This window comes from Rhea americana, unplaced genomic scaffold, assembly GCF_003343005.1.
Source record: "Rhea americana isolate MKP2758 unplaced genomic scaffold, rheAme1 scaffold_7, whole genome shotgun sequence".
Lineage (NCBI taxonomy): Eukaryota > Metazoa > Chordata > Aves > Rheiformes > Rheidae > Rhea > Rhea americana.
Genome location: NW_028186867.1, coordinates 2,736,809 through 2,750,650, shown reverse-complemented (window position 1 = coordinate 2,750,650; position 13,842 = coordinate 2,736,809). Strand labels below are relative to the sequence as shown.

The 13,842-nt window shown below is 34.6% G+C and overlaps 1 protein-coding gene across 1 annotated transcript in view; it reads right to left on the bottom strand.

The window, feature by feature from the left end:
- The window catches only part of ANOS1 (anosmin 1), a 128,226-nt gene that overhangs the window by 26,983 nt on the left and 87,401 nt on the right, over nt 1-13,842 (bottom strand). The window contains exons 7-9 of the mRNA XM_085321472.1: nt 5,020-5,222; nt 3,367-3,514; nt 186-338 (exon numbers count right to left, since the gene is read on the bottom strand). Of these exons, the coding sequence (XP_085177598.1) occupies nt 186-338; nt 3,367-3,514; nt 5,020-5,222 (504 nt within the window). The remainder of the gene's footprint in view (nt 1-185; nt 339-3,366; nt 3,515-5,019; nt 5,223-13,842) is intronic.

Here is a 13,842-nt window from a genome sequence, read left to right as displayed (position 1 = left end):
ACAGAAAAAGAAGAGGCAATGCTTCACTTGAACGGGAAGGTGAAGGGCTGGAAGGATAGGTGAAGGATTTGACTTTGGTAGGAATGACTGGACGAGTTCAATGTATCTTAGCAATGTTCTCCAACTCTGAGACAGCTTGTGACAGTTCATCCTTAGAAAAAAAGTAGTGAAAAAATGCCACAAACCTGTTTTCTTCCAGTAGACTTTGACTTGAAGTTGATTGTCCTGATAGAAGGGAGTTCCAACTTTAAGAAAACGAGTGGGTTTTCTTCTTTGAAAGGTTGGGAAAGGATCTMCCAGTCCTTTCTGGGGTTTCACAACAGAAGAGGTCTGCTCTTCTGCAAAACACAAAACAATCAGGAAATTATTTATTTTAGCACAGCATAACCTAATGAATGTGCTAGGGCTGCTGACAGTCAGAAAATAAATACTGCCTCTAATTAAAACTTTTATTTCAACATCTCACCTGAAAGAAATTGGCATAAAGAACAGACATAATAGATGAATCATTTGTTTGAAATTTGGTCAAATAAAGATATATTAGACAGAGATAAAAAGGCAGATTTATTTTAATGGAGAAAATGGTTTGTAAATTTTCAAAAGCGTCATAAATAAAGGTAGCGCATTTATAACCCCAGGAGCAAGAATGATTAACACTTTGAATTTTTAATAATGCTCTTGATGTTCACACAATATTTGAATATACACAAAACAAAGGACAGATTGAGTGTAACCTACAGAGTGTAATGTGTGATTATTACATCAAAATAAATATTTGCTATATAGAATGCCTTTGCTATACTATATAAGAACATTCTGGTCAAATTAAAGATCTTTCTAGACCACTGCCCTGTTTCGAATAGTGAACAGTGAATACTTAAAAAAGCATTATAAGAGCAGAGAGAAGTTTGAGTGATTCCCTTAGTATATGTGCCTAACTTTCAACAAGGAATGGTAAACAGATTTCTTCCCTCAGACATTTCACCTGGCAATGACTTAAGAACATTTAGAAGAGGTGTGAGTATTTAAAATAGTTTAGTGTTCCAAGACATTTTCAGTTTCAAAGAAGTGGTGCAGGTTCACTGCACACTTGCAAATACATCAGTTCCAATTCAGAGAATAGTATTTGCATGAGATGAACAAAAAGCTGTATTTAATTGAATACTGTACCTAAATGAAAAGTAAAGATTCTCCTAATTAGGAAGTGGTAAATTATCAAATATCTACTTGAGAGAAAGAAGGAACGACTCAGTTTTCAACAGTTAATATGAGAAATATGTAAATTTGAATGTTGTGCCCTAACACATAGCTTTAACTAAAACTCTAATTACTTTTTGGACATATTTTACTTTTTTAATCCTTTCCTTAACTTGATATATTTTTGCTTCTTTCAAATGAAAGAAAAACTAATCACATACAAATTCTTTCTCAAGGTAATCATTATRTTGGTTATTTAAAAGGAAATCATGAGGCAATACAGACAAATACAAACTTGAATCTATTAGATATACCTCAACTGAAAGTATTTTAATTTTATTACATCTATGCTATGCTTTTCTCTGTCTACTCCACTTCTGGAATAACTAGGACACTGATTTAGAATATTTCTATATACTGACCAAGAGAGAGAGAGAGTCTTGCTGCATTTGCCAGAGTGAAACAGACAAGCAACGTGAATATGATAAGGGAACATATTTCTGAGTGTGGGAACATACAATTCCTGAAAGTCAGAGCAAAAGCTCACAGAAGTCTCCAGAGCTAAATTTCTTCAGTGAGGTATGGACCGATCTCTATTCTGACAATCTGAATATCTATCTAGAAAAAAGGCTTAACTTCCCTGAGAGCTGAGCAGTTGACTGAATTGGGACTTCAGTAAAATTGGCATGGTGCTTCCTGAACTACTTCTCAAAGGCAGTCTGACCATGGAAGTCTCCAAACAGATGAGGAATACATTCCACTATACAGAAAGTCTTTAAAATCATATTAAAAGACTATGATAATCTGATCTAATGTTAGAACTCAAAGCCTGACAAACATCACTTGATTAATTATTCCTTCTCCCAAAAGGGGAAGTTTATAAGGCTATTCTCATGTGACTATGAGAGAAAGACATTCAGCAGTTTGCCCAATGTCACTTTGACTAGGTCTACATACTGGCACTGTGGATTCTCTCCCAGATATCAGGAYACATCCCAGCTTCAGACTCAGGGGAAATTCAGACACCAGTCTTCTCCTGCGAAATAGCTTCTGCGAGAAGTAAACTCAGCTACATGCTTTGTCTCAAAGTTATGATATGGGCTAGCAGAAATGCCAGCTTAGATGAGTGGACTAAAAACTAGACATTTTGAAGTTTAGCACTGAAATCCAGAACTTCACAGAAAGATCTTTTCTGATCAGAAGAGACAAGAAGCTAAGGAAGAAAGAGGAAATCTACTGCATCAAGAGATCACATTTAGCCTGTTCATCTAGCAAAATGTGTTTGACAAAAAAAAAAAAAAAAAAAAAACACTCTTACAAAAATACTTTTGTAAAATGAAGACATCTCTTGTAAATACAAACGATACACTTCTAGTTGAACTTAGTGATCAAGTGAATTAGAATTAACCACCCAGTTTCCAATTAAGTTTAGTTTTACTTTTACTACATCCCCTGTGTAACTTTAATAGAAAGAAAGAAAAATTAAATATGTTAACTTAAAAAAAATTTTGATATCAGGCACAGTCCTGAAAACAAGATAACTTTTCTGGGGGTTGATCGATAGCAAATACAGTTGCAGTCTAGATGAGTCAATATGAAAAGAGCATAACTCTTGTGTTCACTTACATTGTGTTTTACTGTGGCTTAAGCCCAAACTTGCCTTATGTCCACACCATGGAGATTCAAGTTCATATTCTGGTATGGATTTCAGACAAAGACCCAGTGCACAGAAGAGATGAAAGCTTAGCCCTCTGCTGCCTTAAAAGATGGCCCAAAAATGTAGTAAAAATGTGCTTGACATTGAAAAAGAAGGATCTTTAGCATGGAAAGCTAAAACTGCCCAGGTAAGACACAGACAGAAGAATGGATTTACTCCAGCCCCTGAGGCATGTAATAAGTATTTGTACCTTTAAAAAACATTAACACCACAGTCATGCAAATGCTCCTGTTTTATTGTCTTTACTCAAGACAAAGAACTATACAAAAATGATCACCGAGTTTTAGATAAAGAAATTTAACATCAAAAACTTACTCAACTTGACCAAGAAAAGATAAATTTATTATCAAACAGCTTTAAGATTTTTTTAATCTGAAGAATTATTATATAAAACATTCAATTGTAGAGAAAGCAAATATTAAGTACTTATATGTTYGAATGAAGTTACTCACTATTATTCCTGGTATCCTGAGTTGTGCTAAAATGAAGAGAAACTTTAGCACTTTTTAGGCGTATCTGACCCCAACGTGTTACTGCCTGCAGTTCCACATTGTAGTTGCTGTTGGGTTGGAGTCCCTCCAGGACCACATAATTTTGGGGCTATAATAGAGGGGAATATATATATAAGGCAGTTGTAATATTACCGAAACATAGGCTCTTATTAAAAGCAGGCCTGTTATCTTAGGCAGACCACTCTTCTGAAATAAATAATAAAAAAAAAAGTCATGTATAAATTTCAACAGAGCACAATCTGATGTTTTTAAAAGCTCTATTTTTCTGGACTCTGCTTTTCTTTGCTTTTTTAAAAAAGTACTAGTCTTACTGCCATKTACAGAATTCTGGCAGTTTCTTGGTATATTCACATACCTACTGTTTAGGACAAGATTAAATTTAATTTTTTATATAGAAGTTTCTTTTTCTTATGCTAAAAATATTTTTAGCCAAATAAATTTAATTATTTCTCAAATTCTGGGTAGACTATATTAGCAAAACAACTTGTCTGAAGACAGCTAGAATACATTAATTAGCACATAGGTCAMAATTCTGTATTAGTTTCAGCTACTGAAAAAAAATGAAATAACAACCAAACCAAAAAAAAAAATTCTCATCTATAAGGATTCTTCTCCTCTATGCAACAAAAAGAGAAAAAGAAAAAATACAGTTTTCCATTGTCACTGAGCAGAGAAACACATGAGTAGGATTATCATTCTCCAGTTAACAATCCATAAACTAAGGCAAGTCCCATGATATTGCAATGAGGAGACAAGGTCTCTCAGTATTCTAACATTTCTAAATTTCTGTTARGTATACATAAAAATGCCATTCTAGCCCATATCTCAAACAGAAGTTTTTACTCCATGCTTTTATTATGATTCTTCCTGCCTCATCTGAAGTTTGACAGTCAATCTAGAGTGAAAAAGACAACCGTGTACCGCCAYATTTAACAGTTCATGGATTGTCAAAAGCATTCATATCAATTATCTTTATTTGTTTATATGTATACTATACTATATGTATATGCTATTTGTAACATAGATTACAACTCTTGATTTCCAGTGTTTATTTCTAAATATTGTAGCTAAAATATTTGCAATCTACGTTGATCTTATACGGAAATCATTATAGAATGATTCRGACTAGACTACTTCTACGGGTAAAAACTAGGTAAAAAATATTTTCAATTTTCAANTTTTTTTTTTTTTTTTTTTTTGTTAAGTTTTCAGTTTTTAGACCAAAGAGTTGGTAAAATATTCAAAGGACCATTGACTAGAAGTAGCAACAGGACTACAGGGCAAGCCTGACTCTCATTGGTGTTGCTGTACAATTTCACGATGTGCTGCAGAAGAAAAAGTACAGCACTTCTCTCTCCAAGTTCAATGAAATATGAGGTTGAGTATCAGCACTGAGATATCAAAATTTTCTACAATGTGTAGAAATTCTACAGTGATCTTCAAAATTACAACAATTACTTTCCCACATGTTGAAATTATTGCAACTTAAATTATTTTTGATACTTACACTTTCTTTTGTTCTTGAAAAAAATTGAAAATTCTAGAATTAATACATTGCCATATTTCTGTCTCATTTGTTATTTTCTTTCTTACCCCATCAGTAATCTTCCTTCTCTTTTTTTTAGCTGGGATCACATATTTGCTGTATGTCCAGCTCCAGAAGACTTTGTAGTGGTGCACTGGGATATCAGGCTCTTCTGGAAGATCCCAAGCAATCATTACATTCACACTTCCATCATTGTTTGCAGTGATATTGGCTATTCTGATATTAGATGGGGCTGGTGGAGCAGATGGATCTGGAATTTAAAACAAATCAACAAAAAGATGCTAAATTAAAGATCATCTTCAGTAAAGTAAAGMTCATCTTCATCTTATGTATTTACCAGTCATACACCAGCTGGATTAAACGTACTCAATACACTTAAGTAAATTCACGTGAAAAATTCCCATAAGTGACAATAGCTTCTTGCAAATTCTAGAAATCCAAGTTCTTCTAAAATAAAAATTATAGGTATACATTTAGGAATGTGATTATTCTGTGAATGTTGTGGGTATCTGCATAAATACTACAAAGTTTTATCAGAAGTACTAGACTCTTAGTTKTATTTCTGGCATTCACTACTTTCTACAAATGATAATGTATGTAAAAAGTTCATGCTGTGTATGTATGTGAGCCGATGTATCACTCCTGAATCAAACAATGGGAACTTTGAATATTTTGTTTGGTGTTGCCAGAGATTCTCAGAAGATAAAACTGTGTGTCTACATGTTGTCTCTTTCTTGAAAATTCTTGCCTTGKTATTCACCACCACAGAATTTAATATTGACAAGAAATTAAACCAGAATATGGAAGTMAGTCACTGGCCAGCTATTTGTTGTTGTTATAAAGAAGACATACATATTTCTATGAGAGCATAATATATTGTTAAATCTTGACAATTTTTATTCRAGGGAAGTGTTTAAGTCCTATGGCGGTGGATTTTGAACATACTGATACCGAAACATTATTCCTCTAATTGTCTCTGTTGACACAGGAGTGCTCCAAGATGCTCCAAATCTTAAGACGGCTTTGCCATTTAAGAGCCTTAGAAGTCCAGTCCCTATCTTTCCTCTGGTAAAGCAATTAGCCTTTTAGGACTTAAGTCACTGAACAAAAAGTGACTGATAACTTCTTCTCTATATTTTTCAGAAGCTATCCCAGATGGCTTGACACAAAGTATTTGCTGTACAGTGTCTTATATATGGTCAGGAATATTTAGGACATGGTTTGGGGCTGAATACTCCACTGGCAGAATGACACCTGGTAATCGAAGTTTCCAATACTAAGCCTTTATCCTCCTCTGTCCTCCTTGTGGACCTAGTGTTTTTGCTCTGAATCACGTGAATCCATAGGAATTTTGCCACTGAGCTTTTGAAGGTCAAATTTGCTTTTATGTAACTCCTACTTTTCATCAGGATTCTCAATCTAATATTAGAATCATCATAATAGACACTGTTAGCAAGAGTGAATGTGGCTATATTTTTATTTCACGACTTACTGAAATATGTAGAGTTCAAAAAGCTTATATTTTTAAATGCGGTAGCCAAACATTAGTGGTAAAAAACATTATAAAATTAGGGGAAAAAAAAAAGCAAATAGTATAACTCAGAAAAAACATTTAAAAGTTTATCAAGTAGAGTAAAGGCAATTCATAATAATGAGGGTATGTTACGAAGCAGTGGCTAATATAAAACAATATAATTGAAAAGAATCATTTTCACTTCATTTTTTAGCCAAATGAGCCACCACTTATTGACAGAAATAAAACCGGAGGTGTGTAAAGGGGACATCAGGCATTCATTTACTRCATGGTTCACTTGAATCTTTTTATAATTGTAAATGAGCTGTTAAATGAACTTTCCAGGCATACTAAGTTCATCAGATAATCCCTGTGACAAATGGTCTCACTGAAAAATTCCATCAYTTAGGCCATACAAACTGACACACTCACAATTAATATATTAAGACAGCATTTCCTTTTTAAAGATCAGCAGATGTGAAATAATAGCTTATTCCTGTTATTTAAGAGAAGTCTTAGTAAAAATAGCAATGGATGCTGCTGTTTCCTCACACACGCCAATTTAGTTAAATAGTAATAGATGCTCCCATTTCCTCGCATGCCATTTAACCTAACTTTTGGGCCATGAAAGTTACAAAGCATACCTGACTTTATGAATTCTGGAAATTCAACTTACTTTTCCCAAAAATGAGAACTCCTTTTTACTTGATCATTTTTTTAATCATCTTGCAAAACAGTATTTTTTCGTTTGGGGCTTTTTTTTCAGCTTTAGAAAAGCACTATTCTTACACTTATTTTATCACTTGTGAAATATCCCAAGACTCCACCTTACACACATTAAAAGGTATTTTCATTGGAGGAGATAGATATAAGAGACATTTCCATAATTCATTTTAGACTAATGACTTGCATATTTGCCTAAAACAATGTACTATCTGCTTCCATTACTTACTAAGCGTAGACATTAAATGATATTTAAATGCAATAAATACAATCAGAATGATGATTCAGAAGACCAAAATCCTTATTAAGCATTAACCTTCACTGATTTAAAATGTTAGTTATCTTTTTATGTTGCAGTACAACATCTTAGGACAATAAAACATTTATAATCTGAAGTGCAACATGATCATATTACCTGTAGATGAATTATTCAGATCATCTCCCAGAAGTACCACGTATCATGTATTATGTACACATAATATTTGGGTTAGAATTAAAGCGTTTMAGAGAATCTGTCTACAGAAATGGTCAGATATACAAGCTATGTGCAGAAACAATTCTAACCGTAAAATACATTTGTCTTCATTCTGCATCTATAAAAACTTTGAATGTTTTTTAAAAAATCTAAAAGTTAAAGAAATAGCTCTTCTGGGCAAAATATGTTACATGTTTAAAAATATTTCAAAATTCTATTCAGCAGCTTCTTGTAGCTCTAAAAGCAAAAGACCAAGCATTTTCTCTTCCAAAATCCCTTTGCAAGTGAGATAAAGCTTCTCTTTCTGGCCCCTCATGAATGCAAGAGTGTGTAATTTTTCCTGTATTTGACCAGAACTGAGCTTTTGTATAACTTCTCAGCCTCACAGGAATTTCTATCAGATAACTGCAAACATCCTCACTTTTCCCAGTGACATAAGTAGAAACAAAAACAGTGAGGAAGAAGAATTATATGCATACTGAAGGCAATAGATAATTTCATCTGACTTCTGTAGCTCCAGGATTTTACCCTGTACTTTTTATAATTGCACAGGTTACAGAAAACATCACTGTATCAGTAGCATTTCTTCTATGTTCACTAAAAGTAGAYGGCCCTTGCAGCATACAACTGCTGCACGGGCTGATCAACATCTGAAAGAAAAATGACCCATCTCTCCTTTGCCAGTTCATTGGGTAAGGATTAGTTAAGGAAAGAAAGAACATCTGCTTAAAGAAAATATATGTGTGAAATAATACAGTACCAGCAATAGCAGAAACATTTTCCTAACTGCCTCTTTTCTTCTAAGTCTTTCTTTTGCAAGCTTAATAAATGTCATCTGCAAAAGTACCTTTGAATGGGAGGAAGAGTGGTGGAGGGAGTARTAGAAGGCAAAAGAAAGGAATTCTGCAGTTGACAAATGAAAAGGGGAGACATTTTCTAGAAGGGCTTTTTAAAAACTAGTACACTAAAATTGGAGAAGATAATGATCTAGAAGCAAGTAAGATGGTCAAAGGTGAATAAAAATTAACTTATCTCAAAGTTTTGCATATAATCAGAAAATCAGATGACTGTGGGAATAGAGATGTAAAATACTGCCTGGAATTTGAGTGGATTACCTGAAATATGAGGCCATTTAGTCATCATTTTGCATCAGCTGAAGATCTACCCATATTCTTTAAAGTTGAGATATTGCAATATCACTAATTTATTCATTTTTTATCTACATATTTCCAGGATGCTCATTGCTATTACAACTGACAAAACTATTACTTTTGTGAGCCAAGGAAAGAGATAGTCTTGTTTTCTTTGATTTAAAAAGATTTAATTTCATCAGTAAAAAGAAAGAGTAATGAGGCAAAGCTCCTGTGATCTCTGAACARCCATGCTTCTACAAGGTGCTCTGTTATATCTATGCAAACAGTGAAAGTAGAATGCAGTTTATTTGCTGAAATACTTCAAGGTCTAACATAACTGGTACTGGATTATGAACTTCTATATACATAAGACATTTGTTATCCCAACTGTAAAGCTAAACTGCCATTCTGCTGACTATAAAGCTAGGGGACATTCTGCTGTTACTCCTCATTCATCTGCGATACCTTTGACTGCCCACGTCTAATTCAGATAGATTAATATTTCTAGAATGGAAATTGCTGCCAGTTTTTCAAATTTAAGGTTCAAAATTTTATAAATATAAATTTATCTGAATGTTAAATCAAATCCTTTGGTTCACAGAAGGGCTGATGCTAGTTGCAGCTTTTCTTTTTGCCATTTAAACTACAGCTCAAACGAAATAAAGTCACCGCATATACTAGAAATTGACACACACAGTTATCCTCAAATCTGAAAAATATTCTAGTCTCAGCAGCCTGACAAGTAAATCACTTCTCATTGCTAGGAATGATAGCTTCATTAGGTCAAGACTGAGGCTGCTGTTTCAGCACATGGAGTAAGTACTGCATTTGTCTGCATTGTATCTAGCCATTGTGTATACCCAAAGGACTTAAATTCTTGTCTTGCGAGCTACTCAGCCATCATAAGCAAAACTCTGCCTCCATTCCACAAAAGGCAGGATTCCTTGCTGCTAATAAAAGACAAAAAAAAAATCTTTACATCATCACTATTTCAAAATGCGCATTTTCCCATGGCCATATTTTTAAATATAGACAGAAATATTTTGCAAAATTCTTTCACTAAGAATTGGAAGTGCTTTGCAACCTTAACAAAACAGTATGGGCAAGTTATACACAAGAATCACATCACATACTTCTCAAAGGCATCCATGTTGGCTTTAAATGTGGCAACTGTAACTAATAYAATAAATGACCTGAAATATATGTCACAGAAGAAAACAAGGACATTAGAACCTGGAATTCCCATTCTGAGCTGTAAAAGTGAGAGCAAGATTGACTCTAATTAAACCTTTTTCACAAAGCTTTTTTTGATTTACTTAAAAGGGATCACCCACTGCTATCTGTTAAACATTATACCTTACAACTCTAAAATTCTGCTGAAGCTGCACTAGAGACAAGTTTCAACTAAAAAACAGTTCCAAGGCATAAGCAGAAGGACTGGTTTTGCCTGATGGAAATGGCACACATAAACCAGCTGTGCAACAGTATAAAAAAATCATTGGTCCCAAAGGAGCAACAGAAAGAATTTTATTGCTGGGAATAGGTGTCTGTTCTGGTTTTACTAACACTCAGTAATGTATGCATGAAATCACATCCAGCACGGTACTTATGTGCTGTGAAAACAATGTCATCTGCTTCCTTTGGCTTGACAATTTATACTCTGCATGCTAGTGACTGCCTTCATGTTGAAGACAGAAACCTTTAGCCAAAGTAGTAGGATCTGATGGTTTGGGCTCATTATGTTGGCCTTACAGCCTCCTTTTGCCCGGGCAAAATGCACAGTATCTAACAACAGACATGCAAAATAACATATTACATGGAGATGTTTAATGTTGATCGCTCTAAGTTAGCTGCCAGACTCTGTTACTGAGAGTTTGCTGTCATCCTATACTAAACAAAGCTAGAGAAAGTAGTCTAAAAACTCTTACCCTTGCAGTTAACTACAAGTTGTATTAGTAGTGCTGAGCAGTTTCTGACCAGTTGGGTTAGGCTAGCCAAAGCATATTTCATGTAAGAAAGGCACAGGCAGCTTTACTTGCAACTGTGATGGACTGTAGAAAATAGTTCTCTCCTTCTCACAGGGCAAAATGAAGCAGTTTGGAGAAAACTGACCAACATATGAAAAGAAAAAATATTTTTACCTTTTTGGAACAGAAATATTCTGCCAGCTATTTTGTTAGCTTTGTTGCTCTTACAGCAAATTGTTGCTTCTCACTCAACGGAAGACAAAAAGGGAAGCAAGTGTATTAAAAAGAAATAAAAAGTAAAGTGAAAATCAAGGTCAAAGTATCAAAAAATTCTTCATCAATTTTAGCTGACAGTATCAWTTTGAAAATCCATGGCTAGAAGATTTATGAAAGGCCCCATTCTCCTAGGCACAGTAGTTACTCCATCTTCTAGCCACTCTGCTCCAAAGAGACAAATATAGTCTAATCTGCACATCTTGTCATTTTGGGACAGTATTTCAGCAGAATGAAAGATCACTTCATTCCCTGTGAAGGGTCATGCTAGACAGGCACATGCAAACCCTTCATTTATTTTTAAAAATGAAKTAAATTGCATAAATAAATAGCTTATCCCTGCTGAACCTCTGAATATTTCATACATTATTTATCTAAGCTGTGTCACTTTGATTATTTATTATTTACATATTAATACCMTAAATGAACACATGAGGCAGTGAAATAAACCTTCACTTCAAATGTTTACAGTATAGAAGTATCAACAGCTGCAATAGATGAAAACTCAAAACAGGGAGATGAAGAATGGTGTAGAGTCATTACAGCTGGAAGGCTCTTTAGTCATTATAAAAAAGACAAAAACAAGACAATGAAATTAAACTGATTTGGATAATAAAGAGTTAAATTTAGTACTGGAAAAGTTAATGTAAATTACATACCTCAGAATACATAACATTACTTTGAATTAAATATAATCTTATTTTTGTCTTTATTTAGAAATCATATTTTTGCATTTGAAAAAGAAACAAAATATTATAAATGATATAGTAGTAACAGACAAAAAGTCTCTCTCTAAATAATCATAGTATTACTGTTTTTGAATGTTCTTAATAACAGCTTAAAATGTTTAGTGACAGAGACTCTGTGGTGCCATACTCCTCTTTAGATTCAGATCACATATCACATTTGTCCTCCATAAAAAAAAAAAAAAAAATGTTGCTATTCATTATAACTTAAGAGCAATCGGTGAAAGTTCAGCATCTTGTGTGAGAAATTCTCTTAGAAATTGCTGTCATGTTTCCTGATCAAAAGATATCTTTTTGAAAAACACTTCTGGTAAGTTTGACAAATATAATCTTCTCTTGGTCTTAGCTCCACAAGGACTTGAAACAGTACAAGATCTAATGTGAATTTCTGTCTACACTTCACACAAATGTACCACAGACAGTCAGCAACCTTYTGAAGGTGGTGTGCCAAAGTCTGTTTTCCTTTTCCAAACTAGAGGTTAAAAGTGCCTGTAGGAGCTCAGCAGGAGCCAGTAGATGCTGGCACTCAAAAAACCACACATTACTGATCAGCAGTTTCTTGCCTTTTTGCTAGGCAGGGGCCACCACTTCCCACTAAGCTCTAAAGGAGTAATTAAACGTCTGTATGACACTAAAACTGTCACCACTATGTGTGTCTACTCCGGGACATTGAGACTAAGAGATACTTACTGAAGCATMTCAGTATCATTTGTGTCAGTCACGACATAGCAGCATCTTTATTTGAGCTAGTAACTGTTCTACACATTTTGTTTTGCATGATGTATCTATAATAGTCGTTGACAGTGACAAAGCCTCTAAAACAGTCAAATGATTTGCCAAACTAAGACGATTCTGGCTATGAAGCGGATAGCTAATCGAGCTCCTTGCTGTGCACTGGGCAACTCACAATTCCTTGTCAAGGGCTGCAGTTTAGATTTGAAAATTGTTACTGTGAGGGTCACAGCAACCTTCTGAGCAGTGCCACTTACGTACTTTCTGCCATTATCAAGAYCCCTGTTATTTTGGTTAACTCAGAGCATGCAGAGGTGCTGCCAGCTCCTGCTGTCCTTATCACAGAGTCCTAAAAGAACTCTCTACCTACCAGATGGCTGGAGCAGCACTTAAGGAGAGCAAGTGCTTCAAGAACCAGCTGCAGGGACTACAGAAAAAGAGGACTCTGGTACCTAACATGTAATCACTTCAAACCCACAAGCTCCTAAMACACAAACCACTGCCAGTTGGGAGACTATTCTGAAGAAATGTCCATATTTGCTTACCTCCCTATTACACTGCTCTCCAAACACCCATTTTTGCCTATACAGACCTTCAGTACAACATAGCATGAATGTTCTTACATTCATTACTAATGTAGGTATGTTGAAGAATATACTCCTGTAGCTACCCTGCAAATCCTGCCTGAAAATATCAAGTTGAAGCCAAAACCTCAGTGTTATCATGACATACTTTTATGTAATTGCAATTTTACTAATTCCAAGAAGAATARTTGGATACTCTTTAGAAACTTAGAAAAACAACTGAAGTATATTCTGAGTTTAGAAGAAAGTTGGTGCCACATTCAGCAACGTAGTGCTATATCTGCTACAGCGCAACTTAAGAAACTGCAACGTAAAAACRCAGAAAGTTACTGTTGCTGCTGAGTGCTTGTAGTAAGCTCAGCACAGCTTGAAGAAACTGTATTTTCAACACTGTTGAAACAGCAGGCTGCTTAAATATAATAAATTCTTAAAATAATATTTCTTTTAAACCTTAAAAGGTTTGTGGTAACAGCGATAATAGGATAATTATGCCAATGAACATTCCTAGCACAAACGTGGTTGTAGCACCAAAAACTATCCATCCAAACATATACTTATTCAGTAAGCAATTAAACCACACCAGCAGAAGCACTTGCACACCTGTATAACTGCATCTACAGCAAGATTTTTTTTCTAGGACTGAATATGACCAACCAACAAGCTACAAACTTGCATGGCAACTCAGCATGGCAACTGCCTACATTGCAAAATAGCTCCATCTGCA